The sequence below is a fragment of the Hoplias malabaricus genome, chromosome 8 (assembly GCF_029633855.1).
Source record: "Hoplias malabaricus isolate fHopMal1 chromosome 8, fHopMal1.hap1, whole genome shotgun sequence".
Lineage (NCBI taxonomy): Eukaryota > Metazoa > Chordata > Actinopteri > Characiformes > Erythrinidae > Hoplias > Hoplias malabaricus.
Window position 1 is genome coordinate 18436648 of NC_089807.1, and position 14626 is coordinate 18451273.

Sequence of the window (14626 nt, forward strand, 5' to 3'; positions counted from 1 at the left end):
CTACAGAGGGTCCGGTGGGTCATTGGTCATGGATTATAGGTGCTGTAGGAGAAATCTTTCAAAACACTTCATGACCACTCCAGCTCATCTCAGAGGTATTGAATGGTGCCCCATCTCTAGATAACAAAGTTTATCTGCCTCACAGAGCAATGCTGTGGGGCTTTAGACCCCTCCGGCTGACACTTGGCATTGGGCATGATCTTAGGCTCATGTGCTTCAGAGTGTTCAATTCTGCTTGTCATGCTTTTCTGTGGAGATTGTACAGTCTGGATCCCACACTGTATGTCCTGAACTTTTGTTCATAAATTTGCTTTTGCTTATTCTGAACCTCTGCTTTAAGATAAATAACATGGTAATTAGCATGTCATTCATGGTGTTAAAGTAGAAATAGCGCGTGTAACAGTGGAGAGTGGGGACCTGATAAAGCCATCTCTTTGCTGTGTGTGTGTGCAGGGGTCCCGCGTCTGGTGCTGGGGGGCCGGTGGGACTGTCTGACCGCAGGGGACTCATGCTCCAGTGATGAAGCATGCAGTCCGAGGCTGCGGACCTTGAGGCAGTGTGTGGCAGGTGGAGGCAGTGTGAAGCTGGGCCCTGGGGCCCGCAACCACTGTGAGAATGCTGTCAACGCTCTGCTCTCAAGCCCCCTGCACCGCTGCCAGTGTAAACGAGGCATGAAGAAGGAGAAGAACTGCCTCAGCATCTACTGGAGCCTCAAACAGTCTGTCTTACATGGTAAACACACACACACACACACACACACACACACACACACACACACAGCTATCTCTGCATCTACTGAATCCTCACACAGTCTGTTTATATGGTGCACACACACACACACACAGAGAGAGAGAGAGAGAGAGAGGCAGCTGTCTCAGCATCAACCGAAGCCTTAAATATTCTGTTTTATATAAATGCACACAAACACACACAGAGAACTCTCTCAGCATTTACTAGAAACTCAAACGATGTCTTTTGTTAAACACATGCGCAAACACACTGAACAGTCTATGTTCTATGGAGCCTCCAACAGTCTGTCTTATATGGTAAACATATGACACACATACACACGCAGGCATGCAGCACAGACACACAAACACACAGACACACACACATACAAATACACACACAGGCACAGAGAAACACGCAAAGCTGTCTCTGCATCTCTGCATCTTTCATGGTAAACACACACACACACACACAAACAGAGAGAAAGAGCTGACTTTACTTATACTGGAGCTTCAAACAGTCTGTCCTAGATGCTAAAGACCCACATACACACAATGAACTGCCTCTGCATTTACTGAACCATTACACAGTACTATTTTACACACAGTCTTGTGTCAATGTTTTCACTGGGCATTGCATAGACATACATTCTTTTTGTTAACACCATAACCTTGACCCTAACCTTTACACTAAGCATAGAAAATGTCTTAACTTTAAAATATAATGATTTAATATTATGGTGACAAACACACAATGACATCACCATTGTACAGAGCCTCAAACATCTTAGACAACACACACACACAAATTTGATTCAGTATCTACAGGGTAAACACACACACACACAAACATCTTCTCCAACCAGACACTGACAAAGTCAAGCAATTATAAACACACATAAAGCAAACTGTGTTGTCCCCAGAGCCACTTCACTAAATAATTCAACAGGATGTGTTCTTGTATCCATATGTGTGTAACTGTGATTTCTCTCAGTAATAGTATTTGTCTGTCTGTGTGTGTGTGTGTGTGTGTGTGTTTAGGACTGAGCCTTGTGGAGAGTTACCCATATGAGCCTGTGGAACGTGGGTCTGATTATGTCCGTCTGGCTTCTATTGCTGCAGGTATGTAATTTACTGCATATTCTCTCATTATCTCTCTCTCTCTCTCTCTCTCTCTCTCTCTCTCTCTCTCTCTCTCTCTCTCTCGCTCTCTCTCTCACACACACAAACAAACAAAAACATATTCACCCACATACTCCAGTTAATCACTGTACATCCCCAACAGATGATACTGTGTACAACTACCTACTCCGAAAACATTTGAACATGAAAGGCTGCAATCTAATATGCATGTTGTGTGGATTAGGGGTTAATTGTGTTGTAGTCATATTCATGTTTCTCTAATTAGTTTCTTGATACACTGCATGTTTCCATATGCTGTTGAGCACAGATTTCATTAAGCTTCCTGGGTGAAGATCAATTAGTTTGCTATCATCTATAAAAGTGTTCGCAAATCTGCAAAGATTATCTGCAAAACAAATGGCTTAGAACACAGTAGATGTTAGAATCTTTATTAGAAGCAATGCAAAAACTGTAGTCATACATGATTAACCCCTTGACACCTAACTTTAAAATTAGGATTTTTTTTCCCTTCTATGTTTTATGGATTTCACAAGAGCACAAGTGATGTCATGGTTTGGACCACATACACCACTCCAACCTATTCCAAAGATGTAGGAAATAGGTTGTGTATGGGACCACATTATCATGGAATTCAGGTGTTTAATTCAGTCCCATTTTCACAGGTGTATAAAACCAAGCACTCAGCCTTTACAAAAATTTCTAAAAATACTGAACATTCTAAAGAGTTCAGTAAATTTGTGGTACTATAATAAGATGCCACCATAACAAATAAGTTTGCGAAATTCCTTCCTCCCCAGATATTCCACAATAATGAGTGTTATTATTGGAATATATTATTGGAATATATTGTAAGTGTTTAGGAACCACAGCAGCTCAGGCATGAAGTGGCAGACCATGTAATTCTACAGAGAGGCGCAGTGTGTAAAAGTTGCCAATGAGTTTCAAATTTCCACTGGCTTTAACATTAACGCAAAATTGTGCTGGGGGTTTCGTGGCTGGTGTTTCTATGTCTGAGCAGCACCACCACTGTTCCCCAGTGGAGAAGCAAAGCATGGTCCATAAAAGCATATTTAGGTGAGTTTGTTGGGGAGGAAAAAGCTGTAAAAGCTCCTATAGATGCAATGTAAATGTGTCCCAATACTTTTTTCCATATAGTGTGTTTTGGGCATGGTCTACAAATGCTGAGATTCTGTTTTGAGAACTTGACTGATTTGATTTGAGATCAGCTGTCCTGTTATTCTCATTACTGCTTGGTCTATCTGTTCCACCTATTCATTTGTTCTGCTCAATTCCTCCCAGTCATCCGGGCTTGGAGTGGGAGGACATAAGCAGTTGCAAAGGTTTCTGGACACAGCTATGGTCAGAGATGAAAGAGCCGAAGATGAGAGCTGTGCGAGACATGTTGAGCTGTAGTTATCATTCTCCCTAATCGCTCCATCTCTCTGCTGATTGTGCTGACAGAGGCTCCAAACAAAGTTTAAATAGAAAACACGTTATTGCAAGGCACTGGAACACAAATAAAGCTGTCAGATTGTCAGTTCAGGTTTGTGGGGTGCTTGAGGCAGGAGCTGAATTATGTGAACCCGGAGGGCAGAACATAATGAGATATCAACTCTCTCTCATTCACTCACACTGGCACACACACATAAGAAGTGTGAACAAACACATAAACCAATCAGCCATAAAATTAAGGCCACATTGTTTCCACATATGACTAAATCATTTTATTATATCTGCTTACCATATGTGTGCACATTGTAGTTCAGCAATGACAGACCTTATTCCATTAGTAGCTCTGCATACTTTGTTAGCTGATTACCACTCTGTTCTTCAATGATCTGGACCCCAACAAAGCAGGTATTATTTGGGGTTGGGTCATTCTCAGCACTGCTGTTACACTCACATGATAGTGGTCTCTGTCTGTTTTGTGCAAGTGAATCAGACACAGCAGTGCTGCTGGAATTTTAAGCAATACTTTGTTGGTCTACCTTAAATGTAAAGTCAGAGAAAGTAGCTCATCGGTTGCTGCCATTTGTGTTATTCATCATCTACTCCCATGGTCACAAGATGCTTTTGGCTGGATATTTTTGGTTAGTGGACTATTCTCAGTCAAGCAGTGACACTGAGGTGATCCACTCATACAAGTGTGAAAAATACTGACACACCACCATCACATCAGGGTCACTGCAGCACTGAGAATAATATATTACACAAAAAATATCTGCTTTGTGGTGGTACAAAGTTCAGATGCTAAAATGGATAAGTGGCTTTAATGTTAAGGCTGACCACGGTATATAAACACACATGTGTTCTTTGTGTACAAGCATAAACACATGCCAAACACAATTAAAACATAGTGGGCGTGACCGTGCTGAGAAAATGGATAGGACTGGGGGACACAATCATTTTCTCTCTGTAATGGTGCTGATTTAACTGTGCGCTACTCAGGCATGAGTTTTAATGATGGCCATTTTCAAACACGGTAAGCGTTTAACGAGCAGACTCAATTTGCTCAAATTAAACAACAAACGGCACAAACACAGACACTCACACAAACAGAACACACAAAGTCACACACTTGCATAAAATAAATGTTCCTAAATGGTTTTTTAGGCTGGATGGATGTTCTTTCATTAAAAAATAAATAAATAAAAAATGTAATCCTTATTTACAACAGCAGAGAATGATTCAGCAAATAATCTACAATTTCTCTGCTTATCCCAGTTGTAGCTGATCAACCAAAGTATGTTTGAAGTCACATTTGATGGTACTCATATAGTGGTGTTGTTTCATGGTGTGTCCAGATTTGTTTCTTTAGTGTAGCCCAGAACTTTAAGGCTGTTATCACTAAGAAACACTAGAAGACAATCGTCACCTAAATTTAAATATTTTTAAAACTGTTCTAAAACGTATATGAACTTATTCATGCAGTGCTTGGGTCTAAGGCGGTATAGATTTGCTGATGTGATTAGAACAACAAACTATGACAATTAAAAATAATAAAATTTTACCATGCCGCTGAATGTTGGTGTGAGAGAGTGTGAATTCAAGTTTAGATTTTTCACACTTAAGCCTGGATTATGCCTGAACACAAAAGAACTCTGTATTCACCTGTTCTCTAAAATGGCTGCCATGCAACATTCTCCAACAGAGTGAAGAACTGTTTATTTTATAGCTCACAGTAAGTCAGTACTGTTTTCCAAACCAAGGTTTCTCCACCAGGTCCTCCGAAGCTCCCTCGGGTGGTCCTCGGGCCAAAAACTGAAGAGAAGCACATTGTCATAGGGAGTCAGTGGTGGTCATAAAAACCTCAACAATAAGAATGAGATATAACATTTTCAAATGCAGGTTTAATTAGTGCTGTCAAAAGTAACACATTAACTCAGAATTTAATGTGTTAATATTTTTGTAACGCTAATGAATAATTTACCAAATTTGGCAATACGTATTAAATCTGAAATATATATTAGATATAACACTTTATCTTAGCTTTGTTCTTCTCTCTTTCTCACACACACTTTGTCTCTCTCTCACACACACTATAATTCCTTTGCGCTGATCTTACATTGATACTTAATTTTACATTTAAATATCCATTATTATACAACAGTTAGATCCAGCTGCACACTCTGATTGGTTGAGAAGCATTCTAAAACGTGCTTTATTTCGCGATAACAGCACGGGTTTTCACAGCCACTGTATCAGTCCGCTGAACACCGTTGCTAAAAACTCTTTACACTGAGGCTCAGCTGTCGTTATCACATTTTTCATCGCTAAATTAGCTTCAGTTCATAGTTCACACCAATAAAAACGGTCTTAATTTTACTTCAAGAATACTAATACCGATAAAAATCATGTAGTTTATTCGACAGGTTAGTGATACTGTAGTGGTGAGATGAGGCTGATCCAGCCTGGGCAATGAGTGCAGTGCAGTAGAGTTCATTACTGTAACGTAACAACAAGCTACTACTTGTTGAGGAACTATATTTTGGTGGAAGGATTTAGTATTCGTAAACCTTTTTGACACCACTTTCACAGCTCCGTTTATATATTTCACGATGTATTACCCGAACTGTTGTATAAAAGCAATAGAACACAAGAGGAAGTGTGTTATCATGAAATAACAGCACGGACTATACCACTCGCTTTCGGCTGATGCTTCCGCCGCATCACAGCCATGCTGTTATTTCATGATAACACACGCTCTTTCGTGTTCTATTGCTTAATTAAAACCTTCAGCCTTAAAGAGGACCAATTGTGGGAAATGCTCTCTCTGGTTTGTTTATGTTCAGAAGCTCCTCGTCATTTAAGGGGGAACAGTATGTTTGAGGAAAAAAAACAACTGTTCGTCCATGGCTGAATTTTAACTTGTCTGTAACATTTTATTCACTGTTTGAAATGCCACAGATACTCATTTGTAACTGTAGTCTTTTTTAGCACTTTTGCTAATGCAGTTAGCCGTCTTCTAAAGTTTGAGACACTCCACCTTAAGCAATTGGAAACAGCAAAAATAAGTTAATATCGCTCACCTATGGAGCAGGAATAGAGCAATATCCTCATCTTGGTTCATGCTTTTCAATGTTTGGATTTCTCATTGTTGCTTAGAAAGAGCAGATCCCTTTGATTTGCAATGAGCAGAGACTGAGCATACCAGACTGAGACAGTGTGTTTTTACACTCATTTACTGACACCTCAGCTTCATAAACATATTAGAGCTAAACCCGTTTAGAGGACACCAACAGATCGGAGACACACACACACACACTTTCAAATGGTGAAAGTGTTTTTTTACTAAAATCGTGAACATCACCTTTAAGGGTCAACGTAATAAAACATAATTAATTAGTTTTTTTTATATTTAATCGATCTAAGTCCTATAACTATAGAACACAAATTACAGTATTCACTTACATTATGCTCCTTAAATATGAAGAAATATTTAACCTGTCACGTTTATTGTTTCTGATATAAAACAATATTTGAATGTGTTGATGTTTTTTAAACTTGGAGATGGGTCTGTAACATCCTTTTGGCAACTCACAGATTTAAATTAAATTTTGCATTCATGTAAAAGATGTTTTTATGGAGATACTTGTTCAGATATTGTGGACAGGGCCCAAGGCGCTGGACAGCACAGAGGCTGGAAGAGTATGGTTTAGAAGAGCATGGAAAGAATGAAATATTACAGCACTGACAACTTTGACTAGTTTGCTGAATTTCCTCTCACATTTATGTCACACTGACCTGTCAACAGGAAGTTTTGCCTGTTTTACCGTTACACAAATGCCAGGCTTATTTGTCTTTTGCAAAATGACATTTTCTGTTGGGTTTGAATAGAATTTGTGGCCAATTATTCATTAAAAAATAAAAATACATAAAAAATACATTCTACAATGGATGGTTACATTACATTTAGTGTGTGTGTGTGTGTGTGTGTGTGTATGTCTATGACTATGTGTGTGTGGTCAGTTTAGGCTGCAATAATGGGGCCCGTTAGCTGTATCCAAACAATAGTTTGTGTGCTGCCGTCATGCAGCTTGTCAGCTCCACAGACAAAATGTGTGGCTTTAAAGAGTAATGAGCAGCAGTGTGAGGAATATCAGCAGTATATTGATCAGTTGCCCACGCGGGAAACACTGCAGTAATGATGGATGAGAAGAAAATGCTGCCAAAGCGCTCTCTGATTACACTCCCCTCTCTACACAACACACACACACACACACACACACACACACACACAGAGGAACAGAACATGATAGATAGAATGAAGCGTCTGGCTAAAGAAGAAGAAACACAAAAAGAAGAAGACAAAATAGAAGAAGGAATGTAGTCCTAGAAGAACTGGTTTTAGAACAAGCTGAAAGAGAATGAGTGAGACATTGAAAGAGAAAAGGACCGAGAGAATGAGAGAATAGAGTAAAAAAGAGACTGAAAAAGTGTGAGAGAAAAGCAAAAGAATGATTGTTTGAGAGAATAATAAAAGAAAGAAAAAGAGAAAGTGTGAAGCAAGAGAATGAGAGATGGACAAATAGAATGAAAAGATCTGAGAGTAGCAGTGAGAAGGAGGAGGGAGATTATTATAAACACATTACAAATAATCTATATTAGGGGGGAAAAATCTCCATCCGTCTATAATGTCACATATTCCATAAAGGGGAAGGAGGGCTCCTGGGTGGGGAGTGGGCAAAGCGTTGGCCCTGTCATTACAAGATCCCCTGTTCAATACCTGCGTCTGAGTCCTACAGAAGTCCTACACTGGCCTCACTCTGTGGGTGGGTAGGATGGCCGTCTCCCTTATTTTATCAAAAATTCATTGCTAGCCAGTGTGGCCATCTGTCAGTTGAGATCACAGTTCCTGGCACAGTATTAGCAGTCTTCTCCTAAACCGGAGGACTTCAAATCCGGTCTAGGTTCCAGGCCAGGGTTTTAAAATGGCTGGCAGGTTTGACACTTTGGGTCTATCCCAAAACCTAATGAACTGTCTAACTAGAGAGCATTTTACATCACAGTGTGCGACACATAGGCTGTCCCAATTCTTAGATATCTTAATTTGGCCGAACTTGGCATCAAACCCTTCCTCAGCCCCGAAGGCAATCCCAGGATGCAACACCAGAACAACTCCCATCTTTTTCGCTCTTCTCCCCGAGCAAAAATAATTTAAACCGAGGTAAAAACAGGAAGATAAGAATCCACCGCGCTGAAAAGCCGAGGCGAGCCGAGGTAAGTAAACACCGGTTGCGTGCGGAGGGCGGGAAAAAGCCGTGACGCAATCGCTCTCTAACTAGAGCCACAGTAATCTGCCTCATGAGGACAGACGACCGTTAGAACGCTATCTGCTTAAACAGCTGTCTACGTAGTTAGTGCCTACCTAGTCAGCTCACTAGGTTTTGGGACAGACCCCATAACTGCAATTTCTGATGCACTTGACTTGATTAGTTATAGTAATTCCGTCTAGCCATTGTAAAATCCAGGTCTGGATCACAGGTTCAGATTTGAACACCTAAACAAAGCTTTGGCTGGCTTCACATGTTTGTCAGATGAACCATGTGCTCCCACCTTCACAAGTTAGTGGTCCTGTGTGACTGGGGATATTCTAGTCAAAAGGGGAAAAAAGGTGACAACGAATTGATGGAAAAATTAAGTAACAACATAGATAAACTGTTTGTCAATGCTGAAAATGTTGTTTAGAATTTTTTTCTCTGCCAAGTTCTTCGCCAGAAGCCATAACTACCAAACATCAGAACATGCAAAATCCTACGGAGCTAATCAAGTTTGGACCTGTCCATTACTTGAATGGGAGACCTAGGAAAGCATGTGTGGCTGCTGGAAGTGGTGCTGGTGGATCCCAGTGTTCAGCGACAGGGACACTGTACTGAAAAACTGCACTGTACCTTGGATGAAAAATAAAAACAGGTCCTCACTCTGAGATCATTGAAGATCATGTGGCATTGGATTTACCCAGATGTCCTGCTAAATGTGCTGCTGTGTCCACATTTGGCCTTGTATCCCCATCTCCAAATACTGTCTCAAAACATTCCCTCTAGTTTCCTCTCTGCCTAATGGCTCCTGTGGGCAGAGTTTAGTGGCTCAGGTGGACTGCTGTTGCCAGTTAAATGCTGTTAACTGGTGGTGATTTAGATGGATGTATAATGTCCCAGAATATGTGAATTGCTTTGGGTGCCTACAAAATCAGAACATAATTATTCAGTATCAGAAAAGAGGAAAGGCTGCATAATATCAGGAGGACTGTGATTTGTATCAAATCCCAGCTGGTTTGATGTTGAGAATGACTTTGAGTGTGTTAAGTGGCTGAAAGAACACATCTGTAAAGCGGAGTGATAGATATAGAGTTAAAAGTTTCTGTGCAGTTATACTCCACATCAGCACACATATAATGTCCAATCAAAGCCAGTTTAGGGTCGCGGTGTGTCCAGAACCTACCCAGAATCACTGGGCACAAGGCACGTGTGTTTTTGGACCATGGGAGGAAACTGGAGCACCCGGAGGAAACACACGCAGACATGGGGAGAACAGTCCAAACTCCACACAGACAGTCACCTGGAGTGGGAGTAGAACCCACAACCTCTAGGTCCCTGGAGCTATGTGACTGTGACACTACCTGCTGCGCCACCGTGCAGCCCACTATTCATTCATTCATTTCTATAACTGCTTCATTAGGGTCACAGTGGTCCAGAGCCTATACCCAAAATTATTAGGCACAAGGCAGGGACACACCCTGGAGGGGGCACCAATCCATCACAAGCATTATACACTCACCCAGTAACATATAATATAATTACACACAGCAACATGTGTTTTTGGACTGTTGGAGGAAACCTACACACACAGGGAGAACACAGGTCAGAAATTTGTTGTATAACTTTAACTGTCATGATGTAAGTGTGTGTGTGTGTGTGTGTGTGTGTGTGTGTGTGTTGGGTCTCTACAGACTGTGTGTAGTTTGTATGGGTGTCTGTGTGAGATGTTTCCATTTTGACGTCTGTCATTAAATCTGAAATTTCTCAACATTCAATTAAATTCTAGTTCATTCATTTCCTACAGGGAAAATGACTTTGAACGCTGTTGAGACTTTTCTGGTTATTTCAAAAGAGCACAAGCAGACCTAGGTTCTATAAAATGCTACTCAATATCTCCCATTTAAAGTGTAAAATAAAAAGAAGAAGGACACATCCAGAAAACACTAATACCGAATATGCTAATTATAACTAATTAATAATAGTCTGTTAAACAAAGCTGTCTAGCTGGATGTGGTCCTGTGGTCAAAAACATAGGATATTATTACTGATAATATCAAACCCAGAAGGTTGGTGCCATCTTTGTTGGTGCATTTTTTTTTACTTTTTTTTATTATTTTGTTTTAAGTTGCTTGTAAAAAGTATACAATTTTTTATTTATCCATGTCCTGAAATTATATTTTACAAAACAGCACTGAACACGACATTGAGATTTATGCAGCAACTTTGCTTGAAGAAAAGACTCAGGCTTAGGACCTGAAAGAACAAAGAGTGTGCCAAGATGTCTGACTACAGAGTTATCATGCCAATAAAGCACATTTATATTAATAAAAACAGAGAGGGAGAAGGAGTGAATGTGTGAAGAGGGAGGGAATACAGAAAGAAAATGTGAAAGACAGAGAAAGGAGAGAAAGAATGAGAACAAGAGAGAAGAGAGTGGGACAGACAAGGAGAATGAGGGGATAGAATAGAGAAAGACAATGTCTGTGTTTGTGTGTGTGTGTGTGTGTGTGTGTGTGTGTGAGAGAGAGAGAGAGAGAGAGAGAGAGAGAGAGAGAGAGAGAGAGAGAGAGAGAGGTGATAAGCAGAGCTCTATTGCAGTGTAATGCTGGCAGCTGTCTCAGAGCTGCACATTAGGCTGATATGAAAAATGAAGCAGCAGCAGCGGTCTCAGCTGGGACTCTCTCCGTGATACAGAGAGCAAGACTCATTCAACTTTCATTCTCACTCATGTTCTATTCATTAGCAGCACACACACACAGGCCATAGAGGACTCCCAGCCCCTCACAGCTAACCAGCTCATACCTTCATTAGAGTGAGGTGTGAGATGTGTATATATATATATAAAACACTGAGAAGCAAAGTGAATAACATTCATTGTTTCATTATTTCATCATTTCATTACAGTGGCACCTGTAAAAGGGTGGGAGACTGTAAGCATCTGGGCCACTTTGCCAAGGGCTACATGGCACTCATGATAATGTTTTGGTCGGAACATTTCCAAACCACCTGGTCCTGTGGGGTTTTCCCAGCATGCAGTGGTACCTACCAAATGTGGTTCATGAGAGGAAAGCCTGTAAACAAGTGTCCATGTCTCACAGATTCACAGGGGGCTAAGTTGAGCCTGTCTGGTTTAATACCACAAAAAAAAAAAAACCCTAAAATATTGATTCATTCATTATCTGTAAGTGCTTATCCAGTTCAGGGTCACAATGGGTCCGGAGCCTACCTGGAATCATTAGACACAAGGCAGGAACACACGCTGGAGGGCATGCCAGTCCTTCACAGGGCGACAAATTCACTCACACCTATGGACACTTTTGGGTGTCCAGTACACCTACAAATGTGTGTTTTTGGACCATGGGAGGAAACCGGAGCACAAGGAGGAAACCCACGCAGACACTGAGAGAACACACTAAACTCCTCACAGACAGTCACCCAGAGGAAACCTGCACAGACACAGGGAGAACACACCACACTCCTCAGAGACAGTCACCCGGAGGAAACCCAATAAGACACAGGGAGAACACACCACACTCCTCACAGACAGTCACCCTGAGGAAACCCACACAGACACAGGGAGAACACACTACACTCCTCACAGACAGTCACCTGGAAGAAACCCACACAGACACATGGAGAACACACCACACTCCTCACAGACAGTCACCCGGAGGAAACCCACACAGACACAGGGAGAACACACCACACTCCTCACAGACAGTCACACTGAGGAAACCCACACAGACACAGGGAGAACACACCACACTCCTCACAGACAGTCACCTGGAGGAAACCCACGCAGAAACAGGGAGAACACACCACACTCCTCACAGACAGTCACCTGGAGGAAACCCACGCAGAAACAGGGAGAACACACCACACTTCTCAAAGACAGTCACCCGGAAGAAACCCACGCAGACACAGGGAGAACACACTAAACTCCTCACAGTCACCCGGAGCGGGACTTGAACCCACAGCCTCCTGGTCCCTGGAGCTATGTGAGTGCGACACCTACCTACTGCACCACGGTGTCGCCTAAAACTAAAAAAGTTAATGCTGGCTCTGAAAACTTTCAGAACACACAGTGCATCACAGTTTGCTGTTCATGGGGCTTCGTGCCAATGCTGTCCTCTTCTTCTTGTCCTGTTGGCAATTCACTGGATTTGTTTCCTTGGACCACTTGATATGTGCTAACGACTGCATACTGGAAACACCCCATGAGATTAGACTTTTCTGAGATGCACAGATGAACAATCACACTGCTTTTTCACTTCATAAAATGGGTCCATAGAGTGGGTCTACATTGGGTGGTCATGGTTAAAATAGGTTTAATGCAGAAACTGTTCCACATCACTGGCCACTAGGTGTCAGAATGATGAGTGTTTTCATAATGTGAAAAGAAATCTTTGAGATCATGCTGCTCTACTCTGGCTTCCTCTTCGACCAGCACACAAAGGTTGAGTAGAACTACTTGTAAAAGCATAGTTCTTCACCTTAGAGCTTTACTTGCAGGATCCAATGACTACGATGCACTCATTAGGCCATATCTTGAGTGTGAGGAAGCTTCCGATGGGGCGCATCCATAAACAGCCGGATGTATTGAACAGAAAAGACTGTCTGAAAAAGGCTGTGACCTGCCACAGCAGAGCTTGTGAGGGGCATTCAGAATACAAAGCACCTCTGCTAAACTCTCAGGATCTCTCCTGTCTAGACCCAAGAAATAAAATGCATATGAAACTCTGTTGTACTCTCCAAAGACACTAGGGGTAATAAAATACAACACCATTTTCAGAAAAGTTGGGATATTGTGCAAAATGTGAATAAAACAAATTGCAGTGATGTGTAAATCATTTAAACTCTATATTTAACTTAAAAAAAGTTGAAAAGTTGAAACTGGGAACAAAAGACTGGTGAAATTGTGTAATGCTACGGAAAAAGAAAGTGGTAAATTGGCAATAGGTGAGTGCCATGATTGTATTTAAAAAGTGCCTCAGAAAGGCTTTCAGAAGTAAATGTGGGGAGGGGTTTAGTGCCCTGTAACGCTGCTCGGTCAGAAACAATAAAGGATAACGTTTCTCAACTTAAAATTGTAAAGTACTCGGGGAGTTTATCATAGCATTAAACTTTTCAGAGAATACAGAGAAATCTCTGTGTGTGTTTCTGAAGTGATAATCACTGCATGGGCTCAGAGACACTTCCCCAAACCATGGTCTGCAAGCACGGTTTATCACTGCATCCACAAACACAAGTTTAAATTCACAAATGCAAAAAAAGAATCCGTATATAAACATGGTCCAGAAACGCAGCTGCCTTCTCTGGGCTAGAGCTCATTAAAGATCAGACACAGTGGAAACGTGCCCTGTGCTCTGACAAATCAAGTCTTTTTTGGAAATAATGGATGCTGCACCCTCCGGCTAAAGAGGATGGGGACCATCCGACATGTTATAAGCACACATTTCAAAAGCCAGGATCCATGATGATGTGGGGGGCCATTATTGCAACATTAATGTTGAACAATATATACAAGTTTTTTTCAAGGAAGGATTTGTTTATTTCTGTAAAACAAGGCCAATACACATACTGTGTAGATTACAACAGCATGGCTGAGAGCTAAACTATTTCAGACTTGTCACTCACTAAAACCAATTGGTGCATTCTGAAACAAAAACACTGTAATGACACTACAACAAGCTTTTGAGGAGATGGAATCTTATAATAATCAACAATCAGAAAACAGTTCACTTTCAAAACTACAGCAACTGGTCTCCTCAGTTCCCAAACACTCAGAGTGTTCTTAAAACGAGGGGCTTTACGCGGTAAACATTTGGTGTCACGCCCTCGTCATGTCTATGTTTGTTGTTGTTTTTTGTCTCCGCCTTTGTTCCGCCTCCTTGTTTGTCACCCTCGTTATCTGTTTCAGGTGTGTCTCGTCTGTTCGTGTATTTAAGTCCCCTTCCCTCACTTCCTGTTGTCGTTCGTTCGTATTGTTTGTTACCC

General features: G+C 41.3%; 1 protein-coding gene across 1 annotated transcript in view; it reads left to right on the top strand.

Moving 5' to 3' along the window:
* Window positions 1-14626, top strand: part of gfra4a (GDNF family receptor alpha 4a) — a 165583-nt gene that overhangs the window by 123811 nt on the left and 27146 nt on the right. The window contains exons 2-3 of the mRNA XM_066679419.1: window positions 454-732; window positions 1770-1850. Coding sequence (XP_066535516.1) covers window positions 454-732; window positions 1770-1850 — 360 coding nt within the window. The remainder of the gene's footprint in view (window positions 1-453; window positions 733-1769; window positions 1851-14626) is intronic.